Below are 17,184 nucleotides of genomic sequence, written 5' to 3' on the forward strand. Positions count from 1 at the left end.
GGTTGCTGGGTCTTGCAGAGCCCAACAGCTGAGCCCTGTCCCATAGGAGGGTACTGGAGCCCACCAGGCACCCCAGCCCACCACCCCAGAGCAGCCCTTTCAGCTCAGCCTTCCTGGGTACTTGTTTCACCATGGGCTGGGAGGGCATGGGAACGTTCAAAGGATGCTCAGTGAGCAGAAACACTCTGACGTGACTCATCCTTTGAGCAACATCTGAATTTCCTTCCTTCAAGCCTCTGTAAAGACACAGAGAAGAGCCTCTCTGCCACTGCCACATTTATTTGGAACTGGCTATTTTCTACACCATCCGTCTTCTGATGCTGACAGCTGCAGCTGCAGCAACCACGGTGAGCACACCAAGCACACACAGCAGGATGAGGATCCTGGGGAGCCACAGGCCGGGTCCTACCAAAGAGAAGAAATATTGCCAACTGGTCTGGGTCCCTCAAGCTGGCCCCGATCCTCCCCAGAGTGGCATACATACCCTTCAGCTCCTGTTGGTCAGCCCTGGGATGATGGCTCTCCACTTCCAGGGAAGGAGCAGCCAGCAGGTGGATGGGTCCATAGGAGACAATTTTATTGTAGTCATCTGCCAGCGCCCGCTTGCTCCTCCAGAGAGTGGGACATTGCTGTTAACAGAGTAAAAGGAAGGGAAGAGGGCAGGGAAGAAGCCTGCCTGTGGGATCAGTGCCTGCCAGGGGGACAGTGCTCTGCCCAAGTAGAGGCACAGCCAGGTGCAGCCTAGGAGAATGGCAAGCCCCAGAACATGGGAAAGGAGCTGGTTGCCAAAGGAACCTTAACCTGCTTCTCCCCAGGTCACTCCTAAGAACTCACCTTGGCACAGGGCTCAGGGCCATCAGGGAGACACAGCCGGACACGGCAGTGCAGGAACACCTCGGGGTACCCTACAAACTGAAACATCTGGAAGCTGAACTTGGCTGTGGTGCTCTCTCCAACGGCATTTAAGTATGTCACTGTCTCATCATGGGGACACCTGGAGGGAAATAGCATGGTCAGCAGGCAAAAAAAAGTGTCCCTTGTCTGGGACACCCACAGCAAGGAGACCAGGAATGCTCACCCCTGCTCAATGAGCTCATGTCGCACATCCTGGTAGGGATCTGCACTTGGTGTGGCCCAGCAGCCCTCCACACTCAGAAGGAAGTACCGGAGCTGGTGCTGCCCTTCTATCTTCAGCATGACATACAGTGTGTCTGTGATGGGCACGGCTGCAGTCGGCAGGTGGTAGGGCTCGAGGTAGGATGCGGTCTTGTACAGCCTCATGCTGACGTTGAAGTGCCCTTCTCTGACCAAGAACTGTACCAGCCTGTGAGGAGAGAAGGAGAGCTCATGAACAGCCACATCAGGTCAGCAGTGCAGGCACAGGCTCTTCATGTTTGCTGACCCCAAATCCCATGTGGAGTTGGCCCAACTAGACATGGATGGAGGTAGGAGAAAGGCAGATTACACGTGCCCCTACCCAAGGCCCAAACCTTATTCTGAAAAACAACCACGGGACCCTCTTGGAGAAGAGAAAGAGAGGCACCCTGATGTGATACTGCTCTCAGAGCTTTGGTGGCTCCCCATGGCCTTTGTAGATCATATCATCAAAGGCATCTGTTTTCCCACAAGCTTGAATACATCCTCTCAGCAGCAAGGTGAAGAGGGACCACTCACTTGTCGACAGGGGTGAGAGCAAATGGCATCTTCACCACCTGCTCATAGGCGTAGATGCAGGAGAAATGCACCTCCAGCTGAAAGCTCCTGGAGATCACACCCCTGTGTGCTTCCTTCGCTGTCTCAATGATGTTGGAGTATGACACATGGGAGTTGTTTTGCTGGAACGACAAAGAAATCATATGTAAGCTCCCGTACAGAGTGCAGCACATTCTAATGAATTAAGGGATGTTCTGACTACAGACAGGTCTGCAGAGCTCAGAGGATCCTGCCAGAAAGCTGAAGGCTCCTATCCTAAAGAGCACACTTCCTAAAGAGACTTCCACTCTTCGCTGCACAAGTTAATATGTGCTGCCAGCAGTGGTTTCGTAGAGGCAGAAGAGCTTTCTAACAGCCCCCAGGGAAGCCTCCCAAGGGGAAAGAGAGCTTCACAGTGCCAGATAAAAAAGGAAAAGCCTCCAGGACTGTCCCTGCTCAGCATATGTGCTCCTCTCTTGGCTTCAGAGCCATTCAGAGAGGCTCTGTGCTAAATCCTCACCTGAATTATTGATCCACAGGCAGTGTGGTTTTCACCTGTAAGAGTGGCTGCAAAAAACAGCTCACCCTCCTCTTCCCTTTCTGAAACTTTGCATGCCTGGTTCTTCAAGTGGACAAGTTCCCGGGGGATTTTCAATTGTTCAAACACCTCCTTCCTCACCATCATCTTCATGTGCTCTTCCTCACAGGCCAACTTCAGTACCACATCTGGGGGAAAAAGCCATCTGCAATAGCGATAAGGAAGATGCCTGAAGGAGCCCTAAGTCAGCTATGGGATGACACAGCCCTACTGAGCTCAACACTCATCCCAACCCTGTGGGAGGCTGCTGGTAGGGGTCTTCAGAGACACTGAGAGAGAGCAAAACCTTTGGAAATGAGCTGGAGTTAATGAGGATCTGACATTTATTGCTAATTGCCTAAGCCTGCACAAGTCTACAGCTGCTGCTACTTCGAATGGACACAGTCCTCAAGCTCAAGACACCACAGGCAGATATCAAGTGCCATTGGGGTGGGCTGTCTATAGAGTTCTGCAGTCTGCTAAGGGAACCAGGCAGCAACACCATCCTGCCCATCCACCTTTCCCTTTGGTGCCTGTGGACAAACTGAGTTTGCCAGCACCCCAAGCCCTACCTTGGCAGAATGCCCCTGTGAAGCCAGGTTTGCAGCTGCAGATGGGTCTGTCCTTTATCACCTGGCAGCTCCCATGGTGCTGGCACGGGTTGGGCATGCAGGCATCTGAGCTCCTCTTGGCACGCAGGGTAAACCTTCCCCTCGAGCTGTGCGGGCTTACCAGCTCACCTGCAGGAAAGGCAATGCAAGCAAGCTTAAATACAGCAGGAATATCTAACCTTTGAGAGACATGGGAGCAAGCTTACCCCACTGCTCACAAGGGATGAAGAGGCTCTGACCTCTCCTATCCCTGTCTATAACTGCACGGGGCAGCATACAAGGAGACTCACTCTTGTTGCCTACACAGCCAGCCAGGCGCAGGGCAGAGAACAGCAGCAAATATGTCACAGTCCCTTCCTGTAAGAACAAAAAAGCTCTGGGTAATGTAGGTTATTAGCAGGTCCTCATTGCAGAGGTGTTGGCAATCACTCAGAGCCAGCCCTCAAACATGGGTACAATAATTTCTATACTGTGTTTCCTCCAAAAACTATATAAGTTCAATGGTATGAAGTAATTTCCTATCCCAAAGGGCCAGAACAGCAATCCTCTCAGCTCAGGCTCCCAAAAGAGAAAAGGAATTTCCCTCTAACCCTTCCAATCATAGTTCTGATCTGAAGATTTAGGGCTTTACGAAGCCATCCTTGCCTTTCCAGTAACCCATATCTACAACAGGAGAGACAACGGGCTTAAAAGAAAGGAAACAAACCTTGAACATAACTAAAATTTATGTCACGAAGACACAGATAAAGTCAGACAATAGGTTTCTTTAGAGAAATTACTGACGTGGTGCTGGATAAGCCCAGGATCCTTATCAGAACTGTGGATATGAGTCACTTGAGGATGCTGGCTGCACATGTCCCCACAGCAGGGCAATGCCAAAGCCAAAAGCTTTGGACTGCCAGACTCTGGTCTAGCAGCAAATTATTTATTCCCCCAGCCCTACCCTGAGCAGCTGCAACCACCAGAAATCCGAGCAAGGAGGATGCAAAGCCCTGGGGATGTAAAGCCCCGTCTGCAGCGTGGGCTATGGCCCCACTGCATGGTCCTCCAGCTTCAGTGGAAATCTGGCTCCTGCTGCTGCCAGAACCACACTGCCAGCAAATGCAGGGCTGTTCCAGCTTGGCACAACCACCTCGGGCAGCTCTGCAAACCTCCTCCGAGATGTGCCACCCGTGGCTGCAGTAGCCTCAACACAAAGCTCCCACCACTCTCATCCTGCCCACCAGCCCAAGGACAGCATATATCCTCAACACAAAGCTCCCACCTCTCTCATCCTACTCACCATTGCCAGACCACTCCACACTTGCCCACCCGCAGCCAGCTGCGTCCTTCTCACGCTCCTGGCTGCCTCCCTTATATCACCTCCCAGCAGCTCATCGCTCCCCCACGCTGTCTCTGCGATTGCACAAGAGCCAGCAGCAAACGGGGAGGAAAGGGCCCTCTGAAAGTGTGTCCTCCAGCACAGCCCTTCTGATTAGCTCAGGGCTGGTGAACGCTGACCCAAATCACAGCCCTGATGGAACTCTAACCAGGAGCAGCGTCTGCAATACCCCTATCTCTGCACCATCCCCTGCTTATCAGGGTTTTATGCACCCACCTGCTGTTGTGGCACCTGCTTTGCCTCAGCAGGAGCAGCAGATACCATAGTGATACATACAGAGGCAAACAACTGTGCGCTCAGTACATGGCTTCCCATGCACACACACATGTGCTCTGGTTTTTAGTGACTTCTGAAATCTCAGATCTGGTGGGAGATGCTATGACAGACATGGGGATAAGAGCTCGGTCCTTCCACGCTTTGTGAAACAATAATGATAATGTTCATTCAAAGTGATGCTACTTGATACACTGTTTCTGCTGCAGCATAAAAGAAAGCACTCAGCTAAATTATTTAAAACATCTGACTGTGGTTTCTCTGCATGCCCAGCATGTCATGGCACACCCCACTGTCCTGGTGCATCCTCAGGAGCCTTCAGTGCTGTGGGCACCCCCTGGGAGCAGGGCAGGCTTGCCTTAACACAGACAAAACACAGCAATGAAGCAGTGCTTAGCAGCTGTCCATCCAAAGAACCACCACTTAAAAAACCAAGCCTCCTGCGACATGTAAAAGCATTGGAACCCATGAGTTTTGGGGCAGTCCTCAAGCCTGGAGTGGGCAGAGTAGGCCCAAGCTCAGACCCAGGCCCAAAGCCAGGCCCAGGCCCACAGCTCCCAGCCCATTTGCTATGGGGCTGCTGAGGCACCTGCCACAGCCAGGCTGCGTACGGAGGAGCTGAAGTGAGCGGTGAGCAGAACTGGGGCAGCCGAGGAGGCTGCGGGACCCGGGGGGCAGCTCGGGGCCTATTGCCTCCATAGGGCGGGGGAGGGCCGGGGCTGGGCGGCGGGGGAGGCCGCAGGCCGCGCCAAGGCTGCTGGGTGCGTGGGCGTTGCCGTGGTGACCAGGCCCGGCGGAGAAGCCGTGTCAGGAGACAGAGGTGCGGGGCTGAACGGGCTGCTGGGAGGCCACAAGGTCCATCGTGCCCCATCTGCTCCACAGCGGGTCAGCCTGACCGCAGGGAGGGAAACGGATGGCCCCCAGCCTCCCTGAAATGTAAACAGGCGATAGGAGCAGCGCTGCGGCCTTGGAGGCTGCTCTGCTGCTGAGGCAGCTACAAACAACCCCCTGCCCAACAGCCCTGCTTGGGGCCCTTGGAGGACCACAACAGGGCCTGAGGCTGTGCCATGGCTGTCACCAAACAAATCCCCATCTCCCTGGCTGCCCCGTGACCTGCGTTCCACCTGCCCATGCTGAACTCAAGTTCAGTGCTTGCACCTGACAGTCACAGAAATGGGAGTTATTGTGCCCCAAGTGCAAGGGTGTTGGTGTTGCTATACAACTTGTCCCAACTGGTTGCATGTATTTCTGTAGAGGAAGCGAAATGGAGGCTGTAGAGGAGAAGAAAGAAGAGGAGCAAAAGGAAGAAGGGGAGCAAAAGGAAGAAGGGGAACAAAAGGAAGAAGGGGAGCAAAAGGAAGAAGGGGAACAAAAGGAAGAAGAAGGGGAGCAGAAGGAAGAAGAAGGGGAGCAAAAGGAAGAAGAGCTGAAGGCTTTGGAGGACAGCAGTGAGCTTCACGACCTGGAGAAAAAGCTGTCTGTGGAACAAATCTGCTTTCCAAGTGATGTACCGTAAGTTGCACGTTTGTGTCAGTCACTGGGATGAGCAGATACAGTCCTGCAGGGGGGTCCATAGGGAGCTGCATGATTGTAGCTGGTGCTGAGGCTTGTTTGTGCAAGGCAGGGTGGGGAGTTTCTGTAAGCCTGGTGAGCTGTTCATCTCTGTAAGACAAGATAAATCACTTCATTTTCCATCCATTTAGTGTTGTATCAGAACACTGTATAAACATCCCCCAGTCCTCTTGGTCTACATTAGCTTGCCATCACTCCAGAGAAGCCTGGCTATGGCAAAATTATGCCCACTTTAAATGATCTCTTCTTGGATTTGAGCCTCATTTTTTTCCAGCAGGGAGCCCCTCCAGTGTCTTGACAGCAGATCATCCTGTCTAAATTGCTCCCCACTTTATTACCTGTGTTTCTCTGCCTCCTTCTGCCTCTCAAGGGATTTTGACTGGAGCAGCATTGACACATCCGAGTTACCAGACTCCTACAAGACAAATTCCCCAAGGGAAAAGAAGATGCTGCGCATTGCTGACCATTACCAACGGCAGTACACTCACCTCTGCCCTGAACGCAAGCCGCTCTTCCTGCACCCAGTCAACGAATGTGGCGTGGAGGTAAAGGGTGGTGTGGAGATGGGCCCAAGCTGCACAGTTTTTTGTCTAGTTATGGCCCTGTTGCTCCTCTGACTGTGTGGAATTGCTTCTTTAGGTCAGCTTCCTTCAACATTTATTATATAAAAGTCATACAAGTTGAAATAAAGAAATAAATAGATGCCAGAGGATATAGAAGCCAGAAAGCGCAGTAGCTATTTGTCTCACATGAAAACTAAGAGATCTGGCTCACATCTATAATGTGGCTGAGATTAGCTTGAATTTTTAGGCACAAACACACAGAAGTGCCTACCGGCACAAACCCTCTTAACTCCGTGCATTTCCTGTTCTGAATGGTGATGAGGTGTACCATCGGTATGTTGGTGTGCTCCACAGAAGTCCTGAATATAAACTGCTGCATCCAGGGGTTGTCTGAGGATGGCTTTGGACAGGAAACTGCACTAGAGATCTGTTGGCTAATCAAAGTCCTCTTCTTGCATTACAGAAGTTTGTGAGCACAACAGTGAGGCCAACCTTGCTGCCTTACACAGAGCTGTACCACTGGGATGGCTGTGCTAGCTTCGTCTCTGACTATCTCACTATGGAGCCCCTCAAGAGCCCTCTCACACCGGTAAGAAAGGGGCTGCAGTCCCTACAGAAGAAGCCAAGAAAGAGACAAGCACTGTGAACAGATATCCCTTTCTTTCAAGCCCAGTTCACTCTATTCCCCAACCACCATCCTGAAGTACCAGCGAGGGAACTGCTTTGACTTCAGCGTGCTGCTGTGCTCCATGCTGATTGGAGCTGGGTATGATGCCTACTGTGTGAATGGGTATGCCACCCAAAGCATATGCAGCTTGGATGAAACTCTGGAGGTATGCCCACTGCTCAGGAAGCCACAGGAGGTGAGGAGATCTGCAGTGAGCAGGGAGCAGGCAGGGGGGAGCCTGGGTGTCTGGTTCTGATAAGAAAACTATGACATTGGTGAGAAAGACAAAGCACTCTGGAGGCCAATGAAGCTGGCATCTCTGGTGCGTCCAACACGCGATAAGAATGAGTGTGATGGCAGGCTGTGGGGCGCCCAGCCACACTGCCTGTTTGCTTTCTAATCATGTTACTCATTTAAAGAGGGCAACAGTTTGCCCATGCTTTCTCCCTTTTCTTGATTCCTGCTGGGTTTAACAGCAATTTCTTGCTTTGGTGGAGGCAGAAACCAAAAGAAGAAGTGAAGAAGTCTAGCAAATATAGAATTAAGCCCCTCCCAGAGGTCTACAGCAAGTTTGAGCTTCAGCAGGAGGCCAAGAAGAAAGCAGAAACTGAGAAAAAGGAAAAAGAGATAGGCATGGTGAGTTAGCAAGGTCTACCCCCCTACTCTCAAACTCCATTAGCAAGAATTGAGACATGGGTAATAGCTGACCTTAGAAAGGAGCTCACTACCCTCCACGCAGTAGAGTACAGCTCAGATTCTGGCTATGAACACATGGTTTCTGAAAACATAGTGTGTGCTAGCAGAGGAATATATGCTGAGCATGTACTCCACTACTGTTCTGAGGAGCATTAGGGGTTTGGAGGCCTTTAGAATTGGGCAGGGAAAAAAAAAAAAAAAAAGATTGCTGGTGGATTGGACTACAGTGTCAATAAAGTAGCAGTAATTACTGTTCTGTCTTCTGGACTACAGGAAGCAGAAGAGCCCAAGCGTGACCGTTTGTGTGGCTTACGGGTCCATGCATGGGTTCTGGTTCTGTCTGGCAAGAGAGAGGTTCCCGAAACTTTCTTCATTGATCCCTTCACGGGGAACAGCCATAGCACCACCAATGAGCAATTCCTTGGGATTGAGAGTGTCTGGAACCACAAGAACTACTGGGTGAACATGCAGGACTGCCGGAATGGCTGCAAGGTAACGAGCTCTTAAACACCCCTGCACCTCAAAGGGATAGTCAGGCTGAGCCCAGAGGAAATCCAAAATCAGTGGTGATCCAGTATTCCCCTGCACTGGCTCTGGGCATGTAATTCTGATTACTTAGACTATCAGGCCTGGTACCTGGAGCTAATTCCTGGCATCCCACTCTCTGAGCTAGCACATATGGATTGTACCTATTAACCCTCCACAATGCTGGAATATCAGCTTTGAAGGCTGGCTGGACAACCATTCTCCCAGCAATAAAACTTTTAGGGTAAAATCTGTTGAGTACAGCTTAGGCTAGGTAAGATCTTGATTTGGATCTTCTCACACATTATCTATTGCCCAGCTGGTAGAAAGGCTGGAAGGAGAGGGGCTGAATCAGAGTCACTTTGGGCTCACCTGGATGACCCTGGGGCCATGGATGCCAGCTGTGGAAGAGGTACCATGAGGAAAAGGACCAGTAGCCTTCCATGCACGGAGCCAGTCTTTGGGGTCCCACCAGTGAGCCAGGGATCTGATGAGCTCAACCTCACTGAGATCCAGAGTCTGCAGGTGTGAGGAAGCAGTGTTGAGTGTAGTGTCAGGCCCTTGAAACTGCTTGTTATTTTTGTGGATGTCTTCTGTTTGGCCTAGGATCTTGCCTTTGATTTGAGTGACATTGTCCGCTGGGAAGTCATGCTTTCAGATACTGACAAGCCTTTTCAGCGGCTTCTGGGTGCTGAGAAGGAAAAAGAGCTGTTTGATAGGAACGTGGATGACACGGTGAGTGACCTGAATGGTTAGCACTCAGCCTTCCAGTGCATTGACCTTTGGGACAAAGGAATTTCAGAAAAATAAAATTAAAACAAAAATTTTCGGGACATCCTCTCTCTGCTGGTCAGCAGACAGCTCCTACGAGCTGCCAACCAAATGTAGAAATAAAGTAAGTATAAATGTTATGTTATCTTGCTGGAAGAACAAATATGATAAAGCAGGCATTATGCCAGCACAGCACTACAGAGAAACACTGATAACAATACATTCCCTCCTCATATCTAATCTTCTCAGCTTATGTTCATCACCAGGGATCAAAACTTCTTCCATGGTCTGTATAAAATAAGCTGGTCATTAGATTGAATGGCAAAAGTCACATCTATAACCTGTCTAGAATAAGTGTTAGCCACATTTCATTAGGCTCGGAATAAGATGTTCTAGCAAGACTGCAGGAATGCAATAAAGCTCTCCTTCCCTGTAAACTGCAGCATGCTGCTTGCTCCTGTCCTCAGGCCGCGTATGATTGATACAGCACATAACTGTGCCACTGCGTTGTGCAGGATCAAATGTGGTCTCGTGTGAGTTGCTCTCTGATTGCTGCAGTGCATTCTCCAGAACCAGAAGGTCTCCTGGCACAGTCAGAGAAATTATCAAAAATGAATATTTCTGTTTCAACAGGAGGATGAAGAAGAGGAAGAGGAGGAGGAGGAGGAGATAAAATTTGCCATGCCATCATCATGGGTAGCTCCAATTCAGATATCTCCCAAAGGTGCTCATTCTTGGCCTTTTGCTTGCCTTCCAGCTAATCTTTTAGTAGATCTTGGACATTTGTTTGTCTCATTCAAGAATTCAACCTTCAGGATGTTTGAGGTATAGCAGCAAAGTGCAGTAGATCAAGGCATGCACTTGCTATTGGTTTGAATGCAGTGGCTATACACTGTCCCATTGTGGGTGGGAAGTCCCCATAGACAAACACACTTTTACTGCTAACTGAATGATTTTGCCTGGGATGGGTTTTCTGGTACCACTATGCATATGGGACTGCCTGCTAATCTTTCTGACCTCCCTTGCCTACTGCAGAGTTTGAGACCCGCTGTTCCCAGGGGAGGAAAGTGACCCTGTACAAGAAGGCAAAACTGGAGAAATGGGCACCATACCTTAATAGAAATGGGCTGGTGAAACGCCTCACTATCTACGCAGACTCAAACTGTAAGAGAATGGAGTTTATCTCATCTTCTCCCCCTGAGCTGGTGACTTTAGTTTTTGTTGACAAAGAGGAATAAGTCTTTTTATGGTAAAAGTCATCAAAGTAGATTAGAATTCATCTATTAGGATTCATCTATAAAGTGCCCCAGTGCACAGAGTCAATTCTAGTGACTATGTGGGCTGCTTGCACAGATATCAGATGAATCCTACCACTTCCAACTGGGTGACGTAAGGCTGTGAAATTGCATGTCTCCTGCCAGATACCAATGCAGTAGAAGTGAAAGAGTGGTTCAAAAACCGTGAAGACATGTTGGATAGGAGAGAAGTGAATAAACAAACACAGATGACCACAGAGTACTTCAGCCCAGGACACCCCCTTGGTCTCAAAGGTATTTGGGTTTATCTGGGCAACCAAGACATCATGGGAATCTGCTCTAGCAGTTGCAAAAGCCCAAAGCAACAGGGCTGCAAACATAGATTAATAATATGGTCTCTGAGAGTAGAAAATGGGGTTGGTTGTGCTTCCAGTCCTGGGCAATTCTTTCCCAGCATAACAGAAGGTGATGGCTGTATCATATATAGTGATATATACTTTTACCAGAGTAAGGTGGAATTATACAAAGATGGTAACAGATATTCAAAAGGTTATTTATAAGGAAAAACTCACCAATATGGATGCCTTCACTGGGAAATGCTGAGGCAATCTCCACCAGGAAGCAATCTCCAAGAGATGCTGCCTTAGTGGTGGTCAGCCCTTAAATGAGGTCTAGAGGAGGTGGAGTCAAGCTTCACCCCTTCCAGGAGCACAGCTAAATTACTCTCACCTGTGCTCCCACAGCTGACCCAACACTTGCCTTAGCTGATTAATCAGAGGTTCAGGCTGTGATTACCAATTCCCATACAACCAGTAAGGTTAAAAACTGTCTCTTTTGTGTCCTTAGTACACACCTATAAGTCAATGGACCCACAGACTGAACGTGTGATAGAGTTCTACACTGAGACACGAGTTGATGGCCTCCAGAAACTTGCTGAAAATGACAGCGAGATGAAAGAGTACTTCGTGGGGAGAGATGACTTCAAGTACTTCCAGCACACAGAGTTTCGCACTAAGAAAAAGAAAGTAACTTTGGTTGACACCAGAGCTGATGCGAACTCCCGGCCTATAGTGGTACGGCCAAGACAGGAACAGAAAAATATCTGTCACAGTGATATTTATACATTGCAAAACATGCTGCCTGAGGCCTTAGGTTCATTCTGAGTGTACACAACCAAGGCAAAGCTCCAGATGAAGCATCTGAGTCTTGTTCAGCTGTTGTGTCTTTCAATTGCTTGCTTGACAGAGCCACAGTGTGTGCATTTGTCTCAAAACACATTGAGAACTAGAATGAAACTAGGAAATTATGACCTGGAAAGTGTGTGTCAGAGGAAAGAAAAATAGCTTAACTGTGATTTGGGAAGGAAATTTTCACAAGGCTCCCAACTGTTTTGTTCTGGCCTCAAGCTACTGTTCTGCTGTGCTGACAAAGTGTCCTACAATGCTGTTACAAACAGGTTCCTCTGTCCAGTCAAGTCTGGATTGGAGAACAGTTGAGAGAGAAAACCTGACATCTGCTGGTACGGCTCAGACACTTCATCTGCCACGGCAGAGCCATGCTATGGCCTTTGGGTCAGTACCCAAGGTGCTTTTTTTGACTCCTTCCTTTTGTTGGGGAATCTGGGATATTTTGTTGTGCTCAGCTTACCTTGCTCCATCAGTCTGAGATGCATCTCAAGGTAACTTCGAGCTTGAAGAGCATGCTCAGCTCCACAAATGGGAGTCTGTATTGCTTTAAGCAGCTTTGTAGTTGTTTTTTTTTTTCTCAGGGTCCAACCGTGGGCCAAGGCTTTAGGAGTAGCTGTAGCAAAAAGGCCCAGTTTTTGTCTTGAGCTTTGATTTAACTCTCTGCAAATGTTGCCATTTTTCTCTGTGGTCCAACTCACTTCCATCTCTTTCTCTTCATTCAGCAAATCATGGAGCGTTTCCACAGAAACCTACAAAAGCCTGCTGATGAAGATGTAGCAGAACGTGTCTTTCTGCTCGAAGAAGATGTGATCCAGCTGATATACCACCTCAAGAATAAATACATCACAGCCTCAAAGAAGGACTTCTTCAAACCAGCAGAGAGCTATAGGAAGCAAAGTGAAATCATGACCCCAGATATGTGCGTCACATACCAGGTATGGAGAAAATCTACCTATATCAAGGTGCTTTTCTGGGTCATGGAGACACAAAGGATAGGTGTAATGTCAGTGGAAGCATGGCATGGCATATTCACGCTCAGCCTCTCCTCCATCTGCTTATCAGGTAGTTTATATGGCCACTGAGATCTTGCAAGATGCTGATTCAGCTGCTGCTTGTCTCAATCCTGCAAATTCGTTGCAGGGAAGTTGAAATTCCCTTTTCTGTTCTCTCTTTAAGAGACTATAGCAGAGAAGCAGAGCAGATTTTAACTCAAATTCTGCCATGGATCACAAAGCCTGGGTCACACTGTTGTTTAAATCACCCCCAGTTCACTCTGCAAATTCAGGCAAGGTACTGAGGCTTTCTTTATTGCTGATAGGTAGGTAGACAGATAGCCTTAAATAAAAGATATCCCCAAAAAGGAAAGTGCTGTCATTAGGCCAAATTCTCTCATTCATGGAGGGGTCACTTCATTAATGTCTCTGATGTGAGTTTGTAGTCAGAAGCTGATGTCTGCCTGTACATTGTGATGCTGCACAGTTACACATAGGAAATCAGGTTACAAAGATATAAACGCAACGAATATATATTTCTTAATTTATATTTCTGGTGTGGAGATGCAGTTGCTGGAGTGCTGTTGTTTCATCTCTAACCCTGTATAAACAGTCTCAGCCAAATAACAGGAACATCATCTAAGAGATGCAGGACATGCAATCTGGCTGACATTACTGATGGACTCAAAGTCTAGGTGAACTGCAGTCAACTATTGACAATGGGTTGGATGTTTTTATGGTGTAAAGCAGTGCCCTTATATTGACTTAGCAGAATGGTGCCAGTTCATATTTGCAAAGTACTTGGTCCCGTGCACCCAGACAACAATACTGCCTTTCACTAGCTTATCTGCTTCCAGGCGGGGTTCCCTGAGCAGCGCACAAAGCTGGTCCCCCTGTATAAATTGTTGCAAGAGCTAACAGAGGAAGAGAAGCGGATGAAGCAACAAGTCTGGAGATCTCAAGCAGAGGTAATAGGAAGCTGTCCTCACTGCTGTCAGGAGTGGAAACTGGTTTCATTTAACAGATTGCTGAAGCCTCATTCAGCTTAGGCTGTGATAAAAACAAAACTGTGGTGTTGTGAAGCTGGTCTGCATGCTGAATGACCAAGTTTGCAACCCATCCCTTGTTCAGTACAGGTCTTGTATATGGAGAGAGACACACTTTCCCAGTCTTGCTCTGTTTGTCCTCAGGGATGGAAATGGTTTCAGAGAGAAATAACAGCGTGTGAATTGAGGCATCCAGGAGTAGATCTGTTTGTTTTCTTGCCTGGGAATGAAACAAAAAAGAAAGGATGTCGTATGTAGTGTAATCTAATTGCAAGACATTTCCAGGAAACCATAACAATAATATCAAAGTTGTGGGGGTTTTTTGGTCGGAACAACTGTAGGGAAATAGTCCACAAAATACATTGCTTGTACTGTTACACTGTGACTGCTGTAACAAATTCACATTCTTAGAAGTTTCTGTCGTCACTTCAGGATAAATTCAGTCATTCCAGCAAGTGGAGACAGAGCTATTGGATTTGGTTGGGTTTTTAATTGTTTTTCTGTGGAGGAAAAAACCCCTGGGGAGGAACGCATAATAACAGCATGCAGGATATTCAGAATAGCTGAGAAAAAGCTTGCAATGTTCTTCAGAATTGTGAAGAGCGTAAACTGTGACCTCCTGAATTACCTCACCAGATTTCTTAGTCTTGATGTATTTGCAGACAAAACATCCCTGTTGTTTGTGCTGTGTATCCTGTAGAGACAAAGCAAAAAGCCAAAGCCGTCATCACAGTTTCAAAACTATCAGGTTGACTTAGCAGTATATGAACGTTATTCATAAAGGTCTGGGATATATTTAACCTTGTGTTACAGTTGTGGTACGTAAGCAGCTGCTCTGTTAGCATGTAGAAGTGCTGTCACTTGGTGGGGAAGCTGAGTTGTCTTTCTTCTGATTGTTTGGAAGGTGCTAAAGATTCTGGAGACCCGCGAGAGTGAAGAAGCAGACATTAAATTGTCAGCTTCAATATATGACACAGAGAGGAATGAAAAGAAAAGACAAGAGTACGAAGCCATGGTAGGTGGACTTTACTAATCCCAGTACTAATTACATGCATGCAAATTAAATCCAGAGTAAGTGTTTTCTGTCTGACAAATTAGCTCTGAAGATCTTTTAGTGTTATTAAGAGTTATAAGTGTTATTAAATCCCTAGCAGGTACAAGCTGAAAATATAACATGGCCATGTTATGACCTTCTGGCTCTCTGGAAAACCCCACATGAGAGGAAAAAAATGATGTTGTTTTACTGTATTTAGATAAAACTTAATAACTAATCCTTGTTAATTATTTTAATAATAATAGGGATTGGGGGGGGGGAGGGGATAACGGAGTCCAAGCTGCATCGTTCTAGCCAGGTCTATTTTCACTAGGTCTATGTGCACATCTTTGCATGCTTCATTCCTCTATGAATCAGTTGGGGTTTATTTTGTTCTCATTATCACTTGCAAAGGCAATTTTGTTTCAGGGTCTCTCTCAGGGAATTACTGCCTTATGTATATTGTGAGCAAACACACAAAAAACTTCAAGAAGAATTACTTGCAGCTTTTTCAAATCTCTTGTGTGCTTCTCGTGAATGATTTTTAGACTGAACTTTCCTGATTGGAGAGGTTATAAGAGGTGATCCTAGGTTTTACATGCCAGACATCTGGCGTGAAACACAAACAGAGGCAAAGGTCCAAGAATCAGCTATTTGCCAGCCTACAAATTAATAGCACTCAAGATATCCTGTCCAAATACAAATGCCTTTTTTGGAGCCCTTCTTGCACATTTTATGGAAGATAAATCTCTGCGGTCAAGGAAATTAGGAAAGATATTAAAAAGGGCGATAAAGAATAAATGACAGAATGAAAAACACATTGATATTGTACAACTCGTGAAAAGCTACAGTTTTGGTCAAACTATAGCAAAAGGAAACATCATTTGCACCATAGGGTCGAAGGAATATAGGCCTTTGCTTTTATTTTTTCCTTATCATAGGGTGGTTGGGAAACAAGCAGATGGGGTCCTGACTCTTTTTGTCTTTCCCCCTCCAGTTGAATGCAAAGAAGGATGATCTCCCAGGACAAACAGGACAGGATGTGGATTACCTGGCACCTTTTCTTATTCAAATCGGCAGTCCAGAGAAACTGACCAAAAAGCAGGCCCTTCGCCTGAAAGAGGACTGCCTGAGTGATTTTAAGAATCGGCTGGTTGCTAAGGCCAATATCATGCAAGCTCGTTTTGAAAAGGTATTCCCAGCCTTGCTCCATGGTGTGCATGTAACTGAAGTCGGTTTTGCACTGGCGGGAGGGAGGGTAATACACATCTCATCGTGACAGGAAACAAAACTCCTTTACCTTTAAGGGAGCCCTAGACACAGCTGTGTCATTTTGTCATGAACATGTGAGATCAAAGAATGGAATAGCTCCAGGGTCAAATTTAGTCCTTGTTTCAAGCAGAACTGATTTGGTTCTCCAGTGTGTCTTAACTATAGTGAAGCAACGCATTCTGGTCTTGCAGCCTCTCACTGGTCCACGTGTTTAGATTCCCTTGTTTTCATCTTACCTCGGACTCACTACCTTATGAAAATAAAGCAGCTCTTATTTGTGGTTTCCTCCATCTTGGCTCCCTGAACTCCAAGTTGCATTTCTGCCTATCTGTGCTCCTCACTCTCCTTTCGATTACCCTGACTTCTTGCCACTCTCTCAACAGGAGGTAGAAGAGCTGCAGAAGAAGAACCAGCAGTTTCAAGAAAAGCGGAATCAGCTCAGTGAGGAGGAGGAGGCTGAATTCCTTGCTGGTTACTCTGAAACCATGTTTCGTATCCACATTCTAGCACTAAGACTCGACAGGTACTGGGAATGATGACTTGAAAAGCACCCAGGGGAACAGGGAGGTGTACCAGTCAGCATTCCTATCACTGAGCAATGCAGCTGTTCTGTAAACCATTCTACTCCATGTCCTGCTGCAGCTTTCCTCTGATCATTCCCCTTCTTGTTGTAGGGAAAAGCAGACAGCACCACAGAGGTACCTGGCTCTTGAGGAGAAACTGCGCAACGACCCTCGCATTGCAGAGCACCTCGGTCACCCCTGATCGCTTCATTATTCCTTCAGATCAGACACTGGAAATTGGTGCTGAAGCCTTTTAAAAGCAGCCTTAAAAATGGAGAAGAGGTTTTCCTACTTGCCTGCAAGAAATCTTGCATTCTCATTAGGTTCTGCTATAAGTCTTTGTGCATCTATCTCTAGGATTTTAATGAACTTGTACCATCTACTGTCTTAAACAAACCACTTTCTTGGCTAATAATCATCCCCTGATACTAAAACACAGAAGCCAGTGTTGCACTGTTCCCATTGCAGAAAGCCACCAAGCAGAAGCTCATTGTGCTTAATCCCAAT

At 47.4% G+C, this 17,184-nt stretch overlaps 2 protein-coding genes across 15 annotated transcripts; one reads left to right on the forward strand and one right to left on the reverse strand.

The window, feature by feature from the left end:
- Positions 1 to 261: 261 nt before the first annotated feature.
- LOC107319112 (uromodulin-like) lies at positions 262 to 6,135 on the reverse strand. Of its 4 annotated transcripts, none has more exons than XM_032446975.2 (9): positions 6,046 to 6,135; positions 3,171 to 3,237; positions 2,842 to 3,009; positions 2,213 to 2,418; positions 1,675 to 1,835; positions 1,079 to 1,324; positions 835 to 994; positions 485 to 629; positions 262 to 405 (listed from the first exon to the last, which is right to left on the reverse strand). In XM_032446975.2, exons 1-9 carry the CDS (start codon positions 6,118 to 6,120, stop codon positions 299 to 301), a joined length of 1,335 nt encoding a protein of 444 aa, XP_032302866.2. In that variant the 5' UTR covers positions 6,121 to 6,135; the 3' UTR covers positions 262 to 298.
- DRC7 (dynein regulatory complex subunit 7) lies at positions 5,016 to 17,118 on the forward strand. 11 transcript variants are annotated; one of them, XM_032446981.2, is made up of 18 exons: positions 5,041 to 5,164; positions 5,789 to 6,046; positions 6,477 to 6,651; positions 7,133 to 7,258; positions 7,320 to 7,532; positions 7,838 to 7,972; positions 8,306 to 8,524; positions 9,164 to 9,292; positions 9,962 to 10,052; positions 10,364 to 10,492; positions 10,750 to 10,878; positions 11,431 to 11,657; positions 12,494 to 12,706; positions 13,621 to 13,731; positions 14,714 to 14,824; positions 15,840 to 16,034; positions 16,498 to 16,637; positions 16,789 to 17,118. In XM_032446981.2, the coding sequence occupies exons 2-18, from the start codon at positions 5,799 to 5,801 to the stop codon at positions 16,877 to 16,879; spliced, it is 2,682 nt and encodes an 893-aa protein (XP_032302872.2). In that variant the 5' UTR covers positions 5,041 to 5,164; positions 5,789 to 5,798; the 3' UTR covers positions 16,880 to 17,118. The 11 variants fall into 11 exon arrangements, with proteins under 11 accessions (XP_085407889.1, XP_032302872.2, XP_032302870.2 ...); XM_032446979.2 differs by lacking the exon at positions 5,041 to 5,164 and adding an exon at positions 5,312 to 5,419; XM_085551760.1 differs by lacking the exon at positions 5,041 to 5,164 and adding an exon at positions 5,312 to 5,419 and having other exon boundaries at positions 7,338 to 7,532.
- Positions 17,119 to 17,184: the final 66 nt, after the last annotated feature.

This window comes from Coturnix japonica, chromosome 6, assembly GCF_054131305.1.
Source record: "Coturnix japonica strain WE chromosome 6, WE-NBRP24, whole genome shotgun sequence".
In the NCBI taxonomy this organism is placed as follows: Eukaryota; Metazoa; Chordata; class Aves; order Galliformes; family Phasianidae; genus Coturnix; species Coturnix japonica.